The following is a 22,269-nucleotide window of genomic DNA, read 5'->3' as shown; positions in this document are numbered from 1 at the left end:
TAATTTAACATTTTTTTCAGGGTAATATGCATTTACAGTTCATAATATTAGGGTTCAGACTGCAGTACTATTTCCATATTAACCTGAATTACAAAAAAATATATTATTTATGTTCAATTTCTTACAAATTATAAGAAAAAAAATAAATAAAAGGAAAGTGCCAGTAGGAGCTTTTTTTGTACCTTTTGTACAAGGTAAAATATATTTAGTGTCCACTAGCGGGTATAGCTGAGTGGCTTTCTGATCTTTCCCTCACTTGACATTCTTGTCATTTTGTACTTCTGACTTTGCATGAAATTGTATAATATTATTTTGTTCCTTTAATACAGACCATCCAAACCACTGTTATCTCCGTTAATGTAAAGACTACACACGTTTTATATTCTACATAATTTATTCTGGAAACATTTTTCCTGTCATAAGTCTTAACACACACACACACACACACACAAAAAAGAAAAAAGAAAATATTTATTTACTTATTTATTTATGCAAAGTCCAAAAAGTTCAGTTTAGGATGTTGAGCCGCTGTGTGTACTTATTACCTACCTTTATGTATTGGATTTAGCCACACACAGTTAGTGTTGCATTTGGAAACAAGCCAGTGATGTGCAGGACTCAGGTTATTACTTTTACACAGTAAAGTAGCAAGCTGCAGATTTCGAGCCTCATCTCAAGAACACACAACTGACCCCTGAATAATACCTTATATACACATGCAACAGTGCTACAGAGTTTCTCTCTCTGTGTCCCTCTCTCCCCTTCTCTCCACCCTCTATCTTTCTGTCTGTCTCTCTCTCTCTTTCTCTCTCTCTCTATCAAAGGCTGGTTGTTTCAGGCCAGAGTTTAGTTTCAGGGCTTTGGATTCAGAAAATGGCACTGGGAGGCTGGATGGGACGGCACACTCTGTGGAGCATCTGATGGGATTATGAGCCTCTCAACTCCTTTTTAGAGCGTTTCCCTGCAGATTTTCAGACTTTTATGCACCTAATAAAATATCAGCAAATACTTTTGATGTTTAGGAGCATACTTTTTTTTAGGCAAATTTTTTATGCTCTTATTTAAGGACGTTGTGGGATTTGGCAAGGCAAACTTAAGAGTGTTGCGATTTCCCAAAGACTTTCATCCAGGACTTGCTGCACTGTAGAGGCTATGGTGGGCCTTTATGCTGGTGATATAGTGGATTTTTAAAATTGATATCAAGTTTGAGCGCCCAGCTGAACTGGCATCCGTGTTACTATTATTTTTGCGCTGTCGAATTGTTGCTCATCAAGATTGTCTCAGCATTATGTTTTTCAGTGGATGGAGACACTGGATGCATAATGGACATGAGATCAAGACAAGAAATCTTCTGAGGTGTTGCTTTTAGTTCTGTCACATCCTTGCTGTCCAAAATCGGACACACTTTCTGAATTTTAACTATAGTATTCAAAGGTTAACGTAATCTTCTGTCACAATGAGTAAAGACCTTCGTTTCCCCAGGAAGACAATGCAAGTGAACTATTCAACACGGCGACACTCGTGCATTGGGTATGTATAAGCAACATTTAAGGAATGTTCACCTTAAATTGAGTTGGTCATATGCTAAAATGAGTTTTAAAGCTTCATTTTTCAAATTTAACTGATTATATAATGCCCTTGGTGGAACTTTGCCAGGTTTTCAGAGCAAAAAACTGTGTCTGTGTTTCACCATATCATTATCCCATGTTGTAAATGTCATTTTTGCTATGTTGATGAGCACTTGGACAACTGGAAATAACTACAGAATGAGATTTACACTGCGTGAATCAAGTGCCCAGTCCTGGCAGGTTTTTCTTGTGTAAGAATGTCTTGAAGCAAACCAGTCGACTGGATTTCTGACATCACTAACATAAGCTCTGAAATGATGAGTGCACCTTCTAGTGGAGAGAGCTGCTCTGGAGTTATTTAGACCTCCCTCTTCCTCTGCAAGCACTGTTATGCATAGTATGACAGTGTTTAAGCAGGCAGAGAGCAGCGCTGGCTGTTATGTGATGTGTTGTGTAGCTGCTATATCTGTGGCCTGGACAGCCTGAGGCCAGTAGAGGTAGAGAATCGATGGTTCAGCCAGTGTCTGTTGATGTTCGCCTGTAGCTGGAATGGATAGACACACTGTGACCGTACGCACACGGTAACCTCTGTACTATCCAGCATGCCTGGAGTTATCTAACGCAAATTATGAGTGCGTTTAGCTCTTGTACCTCTACTGTATGTAGAGCGTATGCTGTTTAAAATAGTCAAATTCAAACACACATGCACAGTACATTGTGATAGTGAATACATTAAAAAACACACTCTAAACATGCAAAAGATAAAAAGAAATTAATTATATCCAGCAAGGGCACATTAAATTGATAAAAAATGACAGCAAAGATCATTTATAATGTTACAAAATGATTTCTATTTCAAATAAATGCTGTTCTTCTGAACTTTCTATTCATCAGAGAATCCCGAAAAAATGTTGCCACAAAATATTGATATTAATAAAAAATGGTTATTGAGCTCCAAATCAGCATATCAAAATGATTTCTAGTGGATCATGTGATACTGAAGACTGGAGTAATGGCTGCTGAAAATTCAGCTATGCATCACTGGAATAAATTGTATTTTACAATATATTAAACCAGAAACAGAAAACTGTTATTTTAAATTGTAATAATATTTCACAATACATATGTAATGTATTTTTGAACAAATAAATGCAGCCTTGGTTAACTTAAAAAAACTTTTTCAAAAATTACAGACCCCAAACTTTTGAAGGGTACTGTATATAAAAAAAACAACCTGTGTGCTATGAGGAAAAACAATCTACAGGCTTTAATGTTATTTGCTTATTTTACTAATCAGACTGATGGTGATTAACATTAAAAAGTCACATTTATCGGTTGATATCAGATGTCATTAGTTGAAGATTACAGTGAAGGCACTGGTGATAACAGCCGCTATGTGCAGAGATTTTATTGGTAAGTCTGAGTGGTATTTATCTCTTGTAAAGTAGATTCGTTTGAGCCTCTTTGAAACACTGCCGCTCTTCAATCTATGGCTCTCTAAAGGACCTGTCACAACTCCGCACAGCTTATCACAGTGTTACACTGTTTACAAGAGAGGCTTTTCATTTAGAGACAACACTCTTATTCTCCACGTGACTCAGACAAAGCTGTGACTTGTTTCCTAGATGCATATCACCACAATAGCCATTTAAAGCAGAGCAAGCAGTGTTGTAGATCATCAGCATTAAAATAGTGGACTGGATATCTACCTCATCATTTATCACATTTTTATCACCTGTAGAGCACCAACTATAGAGATGAACGCTTTCAAAACATTGGCTCATGAGGATTCAAAAGCCCTTGTTGAATGTTTTGTTTCAGATTAGTGGTCTGCATGTCTTTTCAGGAAACGCAGCTTTGTTACATCATTCTATTTTGAACCTTGGTTTTGAAGCTTACCTTATGAAAAATAACCATGATTTTACTACACATAAAACCAAAAAAACATGGTTGGTAGCCACAAATTAACCATGGTTTTGCTACAAACCATAGTTTTTGTATGGAATTTGTAGTAAAAATTATTTATACAAATGGTAATAATACGCCAAAAAAAAAACATATACACTATTTTGACCAATAGGTGTCACTTGTGTGCAGTGTGTCAAATTTTGCGAAGTAATTGGTTCAAGTGATTCAGTTTCCCACCGACTGAGAGCTAGATACATCCATCTGGTGATTTGTGCAGCATTCAATTATATAATTTCATACAACAGTTAGTTCCAGTTAAGTTAACTTTTTCAGTGATTCTTTCTACAAGTTACATTGTTATGCCAGTAGTTTGAGTGAGTCATTAATATCATTCTTCCAAACAATTATGCAAAACTGATTCATTCAGGAATGTCGTTTGTTCCTCAGAGTTGCCAAAAGATCTGTGGTGATTTCATTTGGAGCTATTTTCAGTGGCAAAAAAAAACAGACAAAGTAGTTGCTAATACTAAATTGTAAGTTACTCATTATTATTGAGCAGTTGTATAAAAGCAATTTCCCCTTGTGACTAAATTTAAGATATTTTTGTTTTAGGGTCGACTGCACTTGAGCCTTGCTGCTACAAGACTTAGGGTATATTTACATGACAATGTTGTACTAAAAACAGAAAAGGTTTTCCCTTTTTGAAAAGTTTAGCGCACAGACGACAACATTGTCCAAACAAATTGAAATACAGTTCACATGGATCTGCGAAAACGACTAAAATGCTGTCCTGTGCACATATGCATTCTTCCTTACTTGTGCATGCCTATAGATGGAAAATGAAAAAGCACAGGACATCACTTTTTTTCAAAAAACGGTATCGTTTTCACTGAAGCCTTTTTTTTTTTAAGTTTGTGTTTAGGCCCCCAAAACTCTATTTTGTAAACGAAAAGCGCAGTTTTTAGTTGAAGCAGTTTCACGTAATCACCCCCTTAATGCCGATTTCACATTGCACGATTTTAGCCCCGATTTTCACTCGCTGACAGGTTTTGCGAAATCACCAACAATTGCCCGAAATCTGAGGCAAATCGGTGCTTGTTCACGCGAGTGACAATCACACATTGTGAAATATCAAATAAATATTTGGCACGTTAAATATCTGGATCTGTCGGCGATTCCAAGTCCTGCAGTGTGAAATGAGTTCTGACTGAAAAATACATCGGCGATGACCTACAGCCAATGAGAGAGCAAGATACAGCACAGCTGGAAGTTCGGGGAGGAGTTTTGACCACAGTATTAGCAAGCATGCTTCGGTTCCTATTTGGATCCAAGAAATTGAGGAAAGTTTAGTCGGCCACTTGTATCGCAAACTTCTTGCATGAAAACAATGGTGATCCGACGACTTTGAAAAATCGTGCAGTGTGAACTCGGCATAAGCACCATTTACACCGCATGAATTTTTACGTTTAAAAACTTTTTTACGTGAAAATGCTTCTTTTTTTTTTTTAAGTTGAACATCTTTTAACTTCATCTTCAAGTTTTTAGAATGCCATTTAGACAGAAAAAAGCAGCACGGAATGAAAATGTGAATGGCCTCTGTCTGAGAATGCTAAACTGAGCTAAAACTTAGAATGACATGATATTAGGTATGTATTGCATTGTATCTCAGACCCTCAGTTTTTAAAGCTGTTGGGGTTGCAGCTTGTTCATTCCACTGGCTCAGCAATAACTGATATCACATATTAGAGTAGCGCCTTGTAAAGTCGCTCTAAACTGTCGAAAAGTCGAAAGTGAAAATCAAGTGAGGTTAACCAATAACAGGACAACAGTGTCACTATCCAGTGGACCCAAAAATAAAACTTCAGAGCTCAGAATAGTCGATAGGTGCTGATGTTGTGACTGGAGTCGCTGTGCGTCACTGTTCTGCTCCATATTTTAAGCATGGCTGCTTTCCCCAATGACTCCCACTGCTCATTGATCTGTCAGGCTCTCTCACTGATGATGGGAGCTCTGCCAACCCGTCTGCCCTTTCTCCAATAGAAACCAGCTATTTAATAGAAGCTGTCAGAGCAGGTTTTTTTACCCGGCTGTTTTTGGAAATCTGTTACTGTACTCTTAGATTATAGGCTGCTGACATCTACTGGTGAAATTATGTAACTGTGAAAATTACACATCAGATTATTTGAAGTAATAATTTGCCTGTGGGCATAGAATTAACAGCAGTGCAGTTTAGACTAGCACCGACTCCAGCTTCAAAGGTGATCTCAAACTATTCTAAGCTGGTTTGCTGGTCTTAAATGGACAGACCAGCTGAAAAGTGTCCAAAACCTCTCTGAAATCAGTAGCATGGAAATGTACCATGTTGGTAAATATATATAAAAAAAATGGTATTGCCATATGGCACAATCAGTGTACCACATGGCAGTACTGTAACTCATTTAAGAGGAGGGGAAGGTGGGCTGAGCTCATGATTGGGTAGTCTGGGTTTATGTGATCTTCCAGATGATTACATGTAGTACATGTCCCACCAGCAGGGGATGCAATGGTCTAATATAAATGCATCACATTGTAAATGAATGAAGGTCAATTTACACATCTGCCTGTTACAAAATCATTTAAAAACTTAAAGTTGCAGTACTGATAGCACATCTACACTGCAGTTTATTAATTTCTTAGCACAAGATCAGTTAAATATGTGCTTCTTTGTTGCAAAAGGCGTCTTCATCTGAGAATTATGAGCAGAGCTGAAATCACACTCTGAGTCCTGCTTTGCATTATATCCAATTTTGTGGAGTATTCACTTTTATCCAATGCTTTCCCTGATTCCTAGCAAAATTTATCACAGGAAGTTGGTGTCAGCTGCTAGCCAGACACGCTGCAAGCCAGCCAAGCATCACAGTGTGACAAGCCTGTGACGTCAGCACAGTAATGCTTCATGCATGCTGTGACGTCTGGCTGGAGATTCATGCATCCTTTGAGTCTCAGTTCTTGCAAAAGCTGTTTCTTTGCCCACGGATAGTGCTCAGTTATTCAGTCATTTCAGGTGTGCAGACAATATAGAAAAGGACTAACTGAAACAGTATTATTGCAAAATATGATTACATTTTAACATAATTGTTTAATGTATTAAAAAAACGATTTATTCCTGTGATGGCAAAACTGAATTTTCAGCATCATTACTCCAGTCTTCAGTGTCACATGATCCTTCAGAAATCATAGTAATATGCTGATTTGGCGCTCATCATTAAGTGAAGTGACATACGGCCAAGTATGGTGACCCATACTCGGAATTCGTGCTCTGCATTTAACCCATCCAACGTGCACACACACAGCAGTGAACACACACACACCGTGAACACACACCCGGAGCAGTGGCTCTGCAGTCCTTAACAGTCCTGCTTAACATTGATACATCTTACATAACCGTGATACATATTTTTAAGGAATAGCAGTTAGTTTCCATATAAATATTTTATAACAAGATTTCTTGCTTTCCTTGATCAGTTGAAATCATAAAACATTTAGTTTTTAAGCATTATTTGAATAAAAAGTAAAAAATAAAACAGCATTTATTTGAATTACTGTAAACGTTTGTACCAATTTAAAAGTATTTATACTTTTGATCAGTTTATTAAGTGTTTGCTGAATAAATTAATTTCTTAAAAGAAAAACTGATGCCAAAAGTTTGAACAGTTTTTTTCTTCTTCTATGTATGTGAGGAGAAAAGACTGGAAAAAGGCTGAGAGTCTGTACCAGTATGCACAGAGACATTTGCCAGGTATAAACACTGAAGTCTGTTTGCTATCTGGAGCTGATAGATTTCCAGGACACTGAATAATAATAAAAATGAGCACTGAGGTGAGCAACAGAGAATTTTTCACTATGCTGCAGAGCCAAAAATAATAATAGACATCATCTTGACCTCAGGACTTTCATTCCTTACACAGTAATCTGTTAAGAAAATTTCATTTTTATGCTGGGTTTCAATCCGTCACAGTAATTGGTTATTCATTGCGCTGTGGAAAAATGTTTTATTAATTCCTGGAAAAATCATAACTACATAGGTTGTCTACTGACATTATCAACATACAGCACATGATCATTCAGTTTTGTTTGAATTTTTTATATTTAATTTAAAGATCTAACGTATCAATGTCATGCATCTCTTTGTCAGGTTTATTAAACTGGATAATTTTGAGTTTTTAAGAAAATTAAAAGCAGATTTAAACAGTCAAAAACCTCTTGAAAAAACTTTATCTTAAATCAATACAAACCTGGCCACTGGCTGCACTTTCTAACAAAATAACCCAGATTACCAGTTCTGTGGATGTGTTTGAGTGATAAAACACACGTGCTCCAGTGTGCATGAATATTAAAATCTTTCTAAGAATTGCCTATCATTATTTTTTGGATAATGATTATGCCATCCTAACAAGCTGTTATGACTGAAACATGTAGACAGTCCAAACAAGGTAATTTGCTTTAGCCAAAGATCTTTATCAGCCCTCATGCTGTCCAAATCCTTAACACACAGAGACAGCTACATCCCTGAAGCAAGAGATTTGGGGGGATTATTTGTTTTATCAAACAATATAATTTGTTCACAAATTATGTTTATATAATTCAAGAGAGAAAGAACCACCTTTTGACTCTGAAACTATAACTAATACATTTAATAATAAATACATTTTCTAATGCAAAATATAGCCTAAATAAATATCTTTTTTTAAATTCTGAGAGTATTAGCGTTTCTGGGAAAAGGGCTGTGAGAGACCATGAATGTGGTTTCTGTACCACTTGTTTATGCCCTGTTCACTACAAAGAAAGTTTTGCATCAGAGAAACCAGCTAAACCACTTTATTTGTGGTTATTTTAAGTAGAAATGGTAGCAACAATTCAGTACGTATATGCTGGTCTCAAGTTGATTTCCTTTGAAGCTCCTTGAGATCTCAAACTAAACTTGTAATTTATCAAGAGTGAATATGAAGATTAAGGACATCAAGACCAGCTCAGGACATTATACGCGTGTCTCTTTCAATTCTTGGCAGCAACAGCAGGTTTTCTATTGTTATCTCAGGTTTTCTGTAGATCCTCTCTTGAGGGGAAGGAATAGACCTGACTTTTTTCCTTGTCTCAAAGATTTTGGTTCACATTTTTGTCTGGGCATGAGAAAGTTTATAAAAGTCATTCTCATATTCAGATTAACAGATGTGTGATGTTACTGTTTTGTTTATCTTAGTGCTGAGCAGATGCACTTTATTTGTCCACGAGGAACCTTTAACGTCCATGGAACCTTTCCTTTCCACAAAAGATTCTTTACAGTGGAAATCGTTCTTTAGATTTTTAAAATGTTGCACTAATCGATTGAGGATCACTCATTACCAGACTTTAAAGTTGTTCTGATCACAACAAACTCGCACAGAAACATGCTCCTTTTTGCCAGGAAATGTGTTACAAATAAAAACAATGTGTGTTTGATTTCCTCCGACTGAATGGAATCATAGTCTGAAGCTAAAAGATCTGTGTCCATCATAGAGTGTGTGATTTTCTATGAAATCTGTTAAACTCAAATATGCAGTCTGGCTCTGAATTTCGGCAAACTAGCGTCGACATGTTCAGATTGTAAATTGGGGCAAAAATTGTGAACTTCTTTGCTGCGTCTGTAATTAATATAGACAAGGTGCTGAATAAAACTTTCAAATAAGAGACTGTATCTTTGCAATAAAATTGTATTTAAACTTTTTAATTTTTTTACTTATTTTGTATTATATTTTTATTGGTCACACTTTATTTTAAGGTCAAATTCTCACTATTAACAAACAATTAACTATGAATTTTGCCTCAATAAACGACTAATTCGCTGCTTAATAATAGGAAAGTAGTTATTAATTTAGGTATTGCGTATTTGTATTAGGGATGCAGAATATGTGCTTTATAAGTACTATAAACAGCCAATATGTTAATAATAGGCGCAACTAGTTAGCAGTGAGAATTGGTCCCTATATTTACCTTTTTATTTTACTCAGCACTTTGGTTTAATCAGCTGCAGACCAAGCAGGAAAGGGTTAACTCCTCAAGGAGGCAGGAACTGTGCTTTCTTTGGTCCCACCCTCTTTCTTGAGCATGATCTCACAGTAAGGCGAGCTCCAGCCGTCTGGTAGCGGCGGGCCAAAGAGTCTAGCTAAAATATGCCACAGACTCTCCTACACGAGCCCAGCTACCACACAGAAGCAGAGTAAGACAGAAGCCTGAGGTACCTTCACTCACAGGATCATCTTAGATGACAAGTTCGACTGGAGTTGACCGAGCAACATCCATGTGTGAATGTTGCTGGTGCATCTCTTGAAGTTGCACACATGCTTGCAGAGTGAAGCATGGGTTTGGATGAGGCCCATCACTCAAGCTCACATCTCTGTTCACTCGCAGAAGTGTCACAGAGGAGGTGAGAGCTGATGGGCTGTTAGAAGAGTACAGTGGATATCATGCTTTGCTTTTTCTCGTTTTCCTTGATGTAATAATTAACCAGAGGCAATGAGGAGTCATTTTGATCCACGAACAATGTTTACCTAAAAAGAGTCAAAAGAAGTCTATTTGCGTGATTTGTGTGAAGGAATTACATGAGAGACATCACCGAATGAGAGGGCCGGCAAGATGAGTGTGCCGGCAAACTGTGGATTCTCTTTCTCAGCTGATCGGGCACTGAAGCCACGGAACTGGAATTTGTATGGATCTCCATGTGCCGTCAACAGACCCATCGACATTGTGCAGAAACGCAGGCGGTAATAAGCTTTGATGATTTATTCTGCTAGGCAGCGTTACTGACAAATATAGGGTAGTCCAAAAGTCTGAGACAATTTGTGAAAATGAAAATGCTTATATAAATGTAACTTGTTTCCTGGCAAGTTATTTCATCAACAAAACAATTAGAGTAAAAGATGAATAAAAAAATTCACTTTAAAACGTCTCTCTTTGCTCTAATTGCAGTCGAGCTGCATGAGCTCCAGAAGTTTGTGTCAGTGATGATCATGATTTTCATAGATCCAAAGAGCATCTTGAGCTTCACTGAAAGTAGAGCAGCTGTACAAGTGATATATTTGATTAAAATCTTATTTGAAAAGACATATTTTTTTTAATAAATACCTATAATATTTAAATATTTCATAATGCTTAATAATTGATTAAAAAAATAAATAAACTTGTGTATTGTGTATGACTTTTAGACCTAACCATACATTTAAAAACACTTCAATCTAAGGCTGTTGAATTGATAACTGGATGTTTTTTTCTTTACTCCTGGTGTACAGACAGAGACAGAATGTTATGTGGTTTGGCTGTATAAATCTTCTGCTATGTCCATGGAATAACCTGTTGATATGCTTTGACCCATGGAAACTCTTTTCTGAAAAGATCTAGTAGTTCTCTGCTGTCTGATGGCAGTAAAGCACTATGATAAATGAGCAGTTATTCCGCCAGGGTTTTGCGTTACTCTGTGTGCGCAATCAGTGATCATGAGTATTTTCTGCTTTTGCATTTATTGTATCATAGTCTGGAAATCAGTTCGTCTGTAACTGTTCCGCCAAATGCCAAACAGCCCTGCTTACTGTTTTACTGAGAACATCCAGCGTTTAACTGAAATCATGATAGATGTTTTTTTATTTGATTTATTATTAACCAATAGCATTAAGAAATACAAAAATAAATATGCAACAATAAAAAAGTTGCCCCCTCTTGTTAATAATAAGCTAACAAATAAATTTTTTTCTTTATCTGTATTACCAGGACTGTACATTTCTGTTGTTACAGAAATTGAATATTTTCTGCAGCGTTAGTGCTACCATTCAGAAACATAATGACTGTTTTCACACAGGTTTCCTGAACGCTGCACTGTTTGCCTTTGGTCAGACAAACAAAACACCCCTGAACTCACACCATTGTATGAGCCAGTGTTACTGTGAAGAGATGCCCAAACAAACAGAGCTATATTTTGGTAGCACAGAGTGTTGACACTTTTCATGGAAACGGCTTACTTTATAATTGCTTTTTCATAAGGTCCCAGGAAAAGATTTTAACATAACATAAAAATGGCACACTTTAAAGCCGTGACAGTGAGTGGTGGTTGCATGTATGTTTGCTCAGTTGCACACCAGTTATTATTATTCACATAAAACTTATTTTCAGATAAAGTGAAGAAATAAAGAAAAAAAAAGGTTGCTGTGGATGTTTGTCAGGAGCATTTTCTATGCCAAATGCCAACCTGTCATTTTTTTTCTATCTATAGAAAAATCTTTCATTTAATTTTCTTATGAAACACAATGTGCAATGTCTTAGTGGAGTAGTAATTTTATAGGGAACTATGGGATTTATGAAATACAGAGGAAATCTGCTTTAGTCAGAGGGGTTTTTGATTTAAAGAGAACCATGGAGCCTCTGTCCTCCCACAAAGGCTGCGCAGACCAAGCCAGAGACAGTACACTCCTTTTGGACACACACACATATGTTTCCCACTCGAATAGCCATCAATGTCAATGTTGACAGCGGGATTACAAATAAAAAAAAAACATGTTTCCATTTCCATATATTGCTTTATCAGATAAAGTACAGGACATTTGGGAATTAGAGACTTGGATGAAAAATAAAACTTTTATTACAACTGACTATTTTATTGGAAACTTAAGGGAGGATATTACTGAGGTGCTGTATATTGTAGCGTACAAAGGCTAGTGTTGACATATTGATTCAGGTTTTAAGAACACAACCTTGGTCATTCTGCAGCTATTCAATTACAAAATACTTTGGCTTTATGTGTCACAGTTGTGACTTTATATTGCACAGTGTCTTTAAATCTCACATTTGCGATTTTTATATATATAAAAATTATGTTTTATATCTCACAGTTTCACAATTAAGTAACTGTTTTTCATAAGTGTGACTCTTTCTTACGAATTCAACTTTATGTCTCACAATTGCAACCTTTATACCAATTATACCTTATCTCACAATGTGACTTAATCATAATTGGGATTTTGATTCTTATATTTTTGACTTTATATCTCACAATTGTGACTTTCTATCCTGCAGTGAATATTTAAATCTTACAATTTATATTCTTTTATATATAACGATTATAATTTATATCCCACAATGTGACTTTAAATTTCACAACTGAGTAAAAATGTGAATTTCTCAAAATTGCATCTTTATATCTCACAATTGTTACTTTATTATATTAAACAATCTCACAATTACCTTATTTTTTACTTTGAGGCAATAACAGGCTTTTAAATGTACAAGATTTGGAATAAACACAGGACTAAACATTTCAAGCCTTATGAAACACATTGGACATCAGTTTTATCTTTTCATTACATTACTGTTTGTAAAACCGATCATTAGAATCATTAAAAGATCAAAGTTCAACTAAAACATGAGAGTAAGCGTGTAAAGACATCTGTCTCTTCTTGTCATTTCTTCTTGTGTAGAATGTCAGGATCTGTAAACCATTTGCCAAATGTTCAACATATTTTCTAGAGCTTCAAGTCCAGAAAAATGATTTATGGGATTTAGCGGATTATAGTCACTAGAGGCTAGGAGTGCCACGTCTTCTGCTGTTAAATATTAGCGTCGAGGTTAAGGCAACACTACTAAACAAAAAAACGGTCTGTTTGGAGCACATTAAGGCTATTATCTAAGCACTTGGCCTTGTGTTGCTAAATTGTGTGACCTGACAGAATATTGCTCTGTAATGAATATGTTGAACGGTGTTAAGTGTTTTCTTAATCTTTATTAGAGAGGTTGCTCTAAAGAATTCCTTGAGAATATCCATTTGTCTCCCTCTTGGCCGAAGTCTTGGCGGTGTTAGATTGCAATCGCCTGAACATCTGCAGCTCATTCTTCTTGTTTTTTTTTTTTTCAAAGTGAAATGTGTCACATGGGATTACTTTTACCCCCAAGAGCAACAGCTATTTTCAGTTGACCTATTCTAAAATGATGCTAGTGTTGTCTAAAACACATGGGCTCTTAGTGTTTGTATGTATGCAGTTCACAGTAATACCTGCAGATATTGCTGAATTCTGCTGCAGTCAAGTGATTTTAGTGCATCTCCAAATCTATATCAGATCTCTTTTCTCTATAGCATGACTAATTTTGGTTAGCTTTGCCATCACTTTGCTGTTAGATTACTTTCATAATGTATGCTTTGCTGGTCTGTTGTTTTCTTACGGTCGTAAATGATGGTAGGATAACAGACTGAGCTCTGTCCGTGTCCTTTGAGAGACTCTCTGCTGTGTTCACAGAAGTGCTCAGTCACAGACCCTGCATGGAAAATCTGATGCACTTCATTAACTCTGTTTGTAGTGATGGTCTGGCATGATGCATGAGCCGACATGTATATTTTCCTCTGTGTTTTTTTTTATTTTAGGGATATTTTAAGATCTCATATAAAATCCCGGTTCTTATTATATATTATTTCTTTATCATTTTTTTAAATGATTTTATTGCTTAAAATATTTATTGCAGCCTTGGTGAGCGTAAAAGTCTTCTTTCAAAGTTTAAAACTTACAGACCCCAAACTTTTGAATGGTAGTGTATAAATATTTTATGCTGAATCCACCTGAATAAATTAGGAGACACAGATTAAGGTAAATATTAAGGTTTTAATTACAAAAAATATTCTTGTTGCATTTTTTACAGTGCAAACAACTAATTTTATTGCAGTAACAAATAATGAACAGGGCTTAATGTGCCCACATAAAGTTTGTTTACATCAACTGTAATAAGGGTATAGTTTTCAAAAGTACAAATGTGTGTCAAAGTTCAAAATGAAATGGCCATTCATTCCTGTAAATGCAATTGCAAAAATAGATGATGGGTAGCGGTCTTCTCTGTAATTTTAACGTACATTAAAGTCACCACCAGGTTGCTGTTTAGCAAGAAAATGTATGTGGAAATATCAGTGTAATGCACCTTCAAATGTCTATGACTTAATTCTGGCTAACCCCCACTCATGCTTTAAAATGTCAGTCTAAATCAGAGACAAACCAAGCTTATTTTTAATCTTGACCATAAATGTTCAGTGGAAAGCTGAGATCACAGCGCTGCCCCCTTCCTTTCCTTCTCTCTCTTTCTCTTTCTCTTTCTCTGTGCACCCTATTGTGTGTAAAATCTCTGCAGCTCTTACCGGTATGGATGTGCTCCACATTTTATGTGCACAATTAGGAAAAGGCAGCATGCACAGAAACGGTGATTAAACAATCGAGGACACATCCTCTGCCCGCAGTGTCTACTCATGAGTATGTGACCTGCTGGATGACCCTGTAATTAGCAGCCTCATCAGATCGGTAGCGTCTCCCATTGTGCTTCTGTGAGACTTCAGTCTCAACGTGAAGCACCAAGAAGGGTCTTTTTAAAACTAAAATGCATATTCACTTGTGGTTAACTGTGCTTTTAATCTCTCTTCATCCAAGTTTTGCTGTCGTCCAACACAATTACCATTATAAGGTAACAGCTGTCTTCCAAATCTCCTGTGGTATGCTCATGTATGTCCGGGCCTCTGGGTGTTCATTGACGTCATGTGACGTTGTGTCTCTCTTAAATGTAATTTTTTTTTCTTGTTGATTAGAAACAATGGAGAGAGGAACAGGATGAATAGCCTTCTGGCTGCGTCCCAGTGGACTGGTTATTCAACTGCGAGACTAAATGACTACGTGAGATTCATACGAACTTGTGGCTCCGCCTCTATTCTAATGCTGCATAAACAAACATGCCTGAATGTGGGGCCGGCGCTCTTCCTTTTTCTAAGATGTTCTGAGTGGTTAGGCTATAGTGTGGACCCGGGTGGGACAGGCCGGGCTGGTGCAGCCCTGTAATGTGCCTGGGTTAGGACTGACGTAGCACCAGTGTTTCGTGATGCATGCTGGGTGTCAAGTGTTTAGATACTGACAGGTAACAGGCTGCAGGGGATTTAGTATCAGCTTTTTTGCTCCTCACACTGGAGGTGTTCTTGAAATATCTGAAGGTTTCTGCTTGAAGCCTTTGTAGTGAGTTGGTCTCCGCTTAGAATAAATTTCAACCTGTTCCTGAAGGCAGTGATAAGCTTGAGTTGAAGTCTGGGGTGTGAAATGACACTTGAGTTGTGGATACGGTTTCAGACTTGAGCTGAAAACATACATGAGTGGGGGAAAAAAAAACGTTCTCACATTTAATTGCATTTGTTTAAAAATCGAAAGAAAAATGTTTTTCGTAGCTTATGAAATTGAATTATAGTAGAGCTAATGCACAAACTGTGCAAGTGCAGTTTAATTCTCAATGTTTTGTTTATGTAAAACTCATCCTGAAACCCAAAAATCTACAGAATTTCTTGCATTTTAAATTCAGCAGCAATGCATTTTATAGCTGTTTGACACTTCAGTACTGTTGTTTACAGACTGTTCACTTGTATGGCGTTTTTCATATCTTTTTACATGATTTTTTTTATTGTTTGTTTGATTGAGTTGTTTGTTTATAACCAACTCATTATTATTATTATTATTATTATTAACAATTATTATTATCATTATTCCATTGCAAAAGAACAGAGTACAAGTATATACTCCTTAAGGAACAGTGTACCTATAACCAACTCTGGCTTTATTTATTTACTTATTTGCATATTTATTTGTTTATTTATTTGATTTTTATTACTATTATTATTATCATCATCTTCAAGTTGAGTTGGCAATAGTCACACATTGGCTTGATTGTTTGTATTATCATCCTCAAGTCGAGTTGGTTTAGTCACCATGTTATTTATTTATTTATTTTATCATCATCAAGTTGAATCGGTTTAGTCACCATTTTACTTGTTTATTTATTTATATCATCGTCATCAAGCATGAGCTGGCTATAGTCACCATGTTATTTTTATTTTTTTTATCAATCATCATTACTACATACACTTTGTACTCTGTAATTGTACTATATACTATCATCATGCTTTGACTGAAAAAGGCTGGCTTCACACATGCTTATTCTATCATGATCCACAGGAGGCATCCTATTCCCAGAAAAACAGCCCATTTTTTTCCACAGCACTGCAAGCACAAAGACTGCTCACACCGACCAGTTCATCTCATTGGTGGAACTGACCGCTATTCGGTGATGCAGACAGTTGTCATAACAGTGTAAAGACTGTTAAAGGAATAGTTGAAAATTAAAATGTTACCCTATACTTTCAGGTTTATATAATAAGCTTTCCTTATAAGATATTATTGTGCAGAGAAGTATGTGTATTTTTCACATCAGATTCACATACTGAAGCCAACACAACTAGAAACAATGCGAATGACAAGTGAACATGACTGTTCTCCACAAAGAATTCTTTGAATTATAATTTTTTGATGCAGACAAAATTATGATGCTAATCATATTCTATGTACCTCAGTTTAAATTACTAAAATGGGGATCAGTATTTCCCTTCATTTCCATCGAGAAGGGATCTTTCCCATACTCACCTGTGAGAGTAATACAGATTTATCATTTCAATTTCCAATGCTTTGCGCATCATTTTAATAATGTTCAATGCACTGGATCAATATTAAATCAATAATAACAATAGTAAGAGAAATCAAACATTTAAATTTTGGTGATATCTACTTATAAATAAATTGGCTGATATTCCTGTATGCACTGACGTAGTTTCCACATGCAGTACAAAAACAACATCAAAAACACAGCTTCACTAAGTGATAAAATTCCCACATTCCCTTGATAGAGGATGTCTTAAAATGGCAACATGGAAATGTGTGGGTGGATAGATGCGTGGGCTAAAAATAGCGCAGCAGAAATCTCCATAAATATTCATGAATGGGGGGAAGAATCTGAGGCTACCTGCAGCTCTAAATATAACGCTTCTTCTCGGATCCCTCGCACAGAGACGGGTTATTTATAGCAGCAGCTCTGCAGAAGCACCTCTCTCTGAGTGCGCACAGGGACCCATAGGAGACACAGCATTAGAGATGAGGGACGGAAGAAGAAACCAAGTGGAAGTGACCGCCTCTGCCCCAAGCACAGGTATTTTTAGAGATGGATACGGTGTCCCCTCATGCCAGAACATACAGTAGTGTGATTTAAAGGGATGCGCTGTTGTGTATGTATGTTTTCATCCATTCAGAAGCTGCTTGTCTCAATGCTTCTCTCTCTCTCTCTCTGTCTATATGTCTCTCGCTTCTGTATGCGGTCACATGAATAGGGTGCACTGGGTTGATTACGTAAGACCATGTTAGAGACATCCGTCTTGTCCTCATGCTACATCTGTGAAAGATGTGAATGAGGACATGCGATAGAAATGGAGATTGTACTTATTTTAGCTGGACGTGCACTATACCTTTCAAACTTACATGTATTTAGCAGGGTGCAGTGTTGGGAAGGTTTACTTTGGAAATGTAATAGGTTACAGATTACAAGTTACCCTACTTAAAATGTAATAAATAGTGTAATTTTTCAATTACTTTATTAAAGTAATGTAACTGATTACATTTGATTACTTTTTTTAAATTTATAATGTTTTCAACTATTAATAATTTTCAAACATGTAAAGCTTCAACCTTACAGTAGTGCTCAACACTGATTACTGTCAGACTTTTGAAATCTTTCATCACTTGAGTTAAGATTATAATATTTTAATTTTAAAGGAGACATTGGATGAAAAATACCTTAATTTGCATATAAATGAGCAGTTGGTTGTTTGTAGACACAACCACCCTACAATTCACTCCTTTTTTAATCCCCTCAAAAACGAAACAGTCTCAATTTTCAAGCCATTTTGATTTTGGAGTGAATAACCAACACTCTCTTCCACCCTCAATACCATGACTGAGGTGAGACCCTTGAGCAAGGCACCGAACCCCAACTGCTCCCCGGGTGCCACAGCAATATGGCTGCCCACTGCTCCGGGTGTGTGTTCACGGTGTGTGTGTGCACTTGGATGGGTTAAATGCAGAGCACAAATTCCGAGTATGGGTCACCATACTTGGCCACACTTCACTTTCACTAAATTTGTTTATGCCTGGCTGCGCAAATCATTTTACTCCAGACTGTTTTCTGAATGAGGGACAATTCAAGGCAGGATTTGTTAAGAAGTTAAAACTCAAGGATGGATCACTTCCACAGAAGAGAGGAGCGGGGTGAGCAGTGCTCATTAGCATGTAAAGAGATATGCACCCAAACGAGTCACTGTGAACAGAGCTGTTTTTGACAAGGTAAAAAGGGTGTTGTTTTACTCGACCACGGAGACAATTTCAAGACCCTAATGAATCATACCACCTTGTGGAAAATGGACAGCCGATGTCCCCTTTGAAGCACAGCCACTACAAAATCAGACTTACTTTAAAATCATGATGAGGTTAAATACAGATTTTAAATAATAACAATAAATAATTTAATAGCTATGATACTTTTTTTGAAATCAAATCCAAAGTGAAGTAGACCAAAAGATCCTCAAAAGCTACACATCGTGTAGAGATCCAAAGAAATTCAGGAACAAATTAGAAAGAAAGTCATTGAGATCTATCAGTCTGGAAAAGGTTATAAAGGCATTTCTAAAGCTTTGGGACTCCAGCGAACCACAGTGAGTGCCATTATCCACAAATGGCGAAAACATGGACCAGTGGTGAACCTTCCCAGGAGTGGCCGGCCGACCAAAATTACCCCAAGAGCGCAGCGACGACTCATCCAAGAGGTCACAAAAGACCCCACAACAACATCTAAAGAACTGCAGGCCTTACTTGCCTCAGTTAAGGTCAGTGTTCATGACTCCACCATAAGAAAGAGACTGGGCAAAAATGGCCTGCATGGCAGAGTTCTAAGACGATAGGACTTTTGGGAAAATACTCTGTGGACTGACGAGACAAAAGTTTAACTTTTTGGAAGGTGTGTGTCCCATTACATCTGGCATAAAAGTAACACAGCATTTCAGAAAAAGAACATCATACCAACAGTAAAATATGGTGGTGGTAGTGTGATGGTCTGGGGCTGCTTTGCTGCTTCAGGACCTGGAAGACTTGCTGTGATAAATGGATCCATGAATTCAGCTGTCTACCAAAAAATCCTGAAGGACAATGTCCGGCCATCTGTTCGTGACCTCAAGCTGAAGCAAACTTGGGTTCTGCAGCAGGACAATGATCCAAAACACACCAGCAAATCCACCTCTGAATGGCTGAAGAAAAACAAAATGAAGACTTTGGAGTGGCCTAGTCAAAGTCCTGACCTGAATCCTATTGAGATGCTGTGGCATGGCCTTAAAAAGGCAGTTCATGCTCAAAAACCCTCCAATGTGGCTGAATTACAACAATTCTGCCAAGATGAGTGGGCCAAAATTCCTCCACAGCGCTGTAACAGACTCATTGCAAGTTATCGCAAACGCTTGATTGCAGTTGTTGCTGCTAAGGGTGGCCCAACCAGTTATTAAGTATAGCGGGTAAGCACTTTTTCACACAGGGCCATGTGGGTTTGGATTTTGTTTTCTCTTCATAATAAAAAACTTCATTCACAAACTGCATGTTGTGTTTACTTGTGTTATCTTTGATTAATATTTAAATTTGTTTGATGATCTGAAACATTAAAGTGTGACAAACATGCAGAAAAAAAAAAAATCATGAAGGGGGCTAACACTTTTTCACAGCACTATATATGTGTGTGTGTGTGTGTTTGTGGGGGGTTAAGTATATTTTTATATATGAAATTTGGCAAATTTGTTAATTTATTATAACATATATTTTAATAAACACTAATAAATAGTAAATATATAGTATTTATTTTTTCATAATAATAATAATAATTATTATTATGAATATATACTATTATATTACTATATATGAATTAATTCAATTATAATTCTAATAAATATATTGTCTATTATTAATATTATTAAAAATAACAAGTACTATATATACATATATATGTGTGGAGGGTATATTTTTATACATGAAATTTGGCAAATTTATACATTTATTATAATTGTAATTAATATTATATTTTAATAGACACTAATAAATAGTAAACATATAGTATTTATTTTTTTATAATAATAATAATTATTATTATTGTTAATATGAATATATACTATTATATTACTATAAATTAATCATATTAAATTATAATTGTGATAAATATTTTGCCAATTTATTTAATATTTATAATATATAGATGACCAAATATTATGTTCAAAGCACCTTTTAGAAATATTTAATATGCTCAAATGTGACTATCATGGAGATAAAAAGGTTAATAAAGCATAATACATAATACACGTTTTAAAAAAAGAAAAATCTGAATATATGGTACATTGGAACACATGATTGAACTTGAGCAGCATAAATGGCAGTATTACATGGTGAACTGGAAAACAGAGGCTATAAATAGTTTTGTTTCCTTTATCATTTCCTGATCTCCCAAATATAGAAAAAAAAATATCTATTGATTTGCAGTGTTGTTCCACTCCTTCACATTAACATAACACATTGTAGGTGAATACATTAGCAGTGGATCGTTATCAAACAGACAGCACATCAGAGGCAGGACCATTGATTAATGAAATCACCATATATGGTGTGTTTCAATTCTGTGCCTGGGAATTGACTTTACCTGAGGAGGTTATTTTTAGGCCTCTCACATGCTTCCACGTCAATGAGCGGAGGCTATTTTTAGCTTCGCATTCCTGCATCACATTGACCTTGAAGAGCACGGCTCATTCAGAGCTTTGCTGCCTCTGTGTCTCAGGAGGTCTTACCCACACCACAAAACCTGAATCTGTCACTGAGATGGACAGATTGACCGCACTCAGACTGGCTTAGAGGAGGAGGAAATCTCAAATGCATTTCTCTCATTCACTTTCACCATGACAGACTTACTAGATCTGTGTGTGGGGAAGAGGTCGAATGCTGTTCTGCCAGTGTTGCTGTATACCATGGCATTTAAAGCGATACTCTACCTAAAATGTAAAATTTATTTACTCACCCTTTGTTCTGCGGAACACAAAATAAAATATTTGAAGAATCCTGTGTTAACCAAACAGTTTTGGTTCCCACTGACTTCCATTGTATGGTAAAAAAAAAAATTATAATTTATTATTATATATTTTACCAATATTACCAACATTCTATAGTCTTTTATGTGGCACAGAACAATAAGTCATACAGGTTTTATCCAAAATATTGGATTAAACACATGGAATTTAAAAACAGAATGTGTTTTTTGTTTTATTTTAAAAATAAAATATATTTAAAATATATTTTTATAAATGTTTCTTAATATGTAAAATAGCTGAAAATAATAAATATTCTGCTTGATTTCTAGGTCCCTATACTCAAATAAGTATATTTATGACATTGTCATATGACTTTTAACATAAATGATCAGATGTTTCATCAATGAGCATTAATTTAAAGGGATAGTGATATATTAAAGCAACAATTGAACCACTTCTTCAAGAGCGCTTTTTAAGAGTGCATGTCACATTGAGTGAAACAATTTCTTCCTTTTTTGTTTTTCAAATGATTTTTGACTTATATTTTTGTGTTGTGTGTGTGTGTTTTAAACAAAGTAGTGTTGTTTTTTTAATACTGGCTATTTATTGGTTAATTAATATATTTTTAGCTTATCAGTATCATAAGGAATTTTTAGACTGGTGTACTCCTGTTGGATAACATGGTCGTTGGGTTTTATACCAACTTGAGTTCATGCAGTTTGAGTGCGCTAAACTGATATATTATAATGTAATGTAAAAAAAAAAACTGTATTTAAAAAATAGTTTTGTTCACCA

The 22,269-nt window shown here is 36.0% G+C and overlaps 1 protein-coding gene across 4 annotated transcripts in view; it reads left to right on the top strand.

Annotated features, from left to right (window-relative positions):
* The window catches only part of LOC306881040 (3',5'-cyclic-AMP phosphodiesterase 4C-like), a 49,594-nt gene that overhangs the window by 15,020 nt on the left and 12,305 nt on the right, over nt 1-22,269 (top strand). The window contains exon 1 of one of the 4 annotated variants that reach the window (XM_079434926.1): nt 9,608-10,255. The exons of the other annotated variants lie outside the window; for them this stretch is intronic. Within the exon in view, the coding sequence (XP_079291052.1) occupies nt 10,128-10,255 (128 nt within the window). The 5' untranslated portion in view covers nt 9,608-10,127. Of the gene's footprint in view, nt 1-9,607; nt 10,256-22,269 lie in introns of those variants that run through there. 4 annotated transcript variants of the gene reach the window in all.

The sequence above is a fragment of the Barbus barbus genome (genome assembly GCF_936440315.1).
Source record: "Barbus barbus genome assembly, chromosome: 15".
NCBI lineage: Eukaryota > Metazoa > Chordata > Actinopteri > Cypriniformes > Cyprinidae > Barbus > Barbus barbus.
Note: the sequence above shows the minus strand (reverse complement) of the source record. Positions and strands in the feature narration are given on the sequence as shown.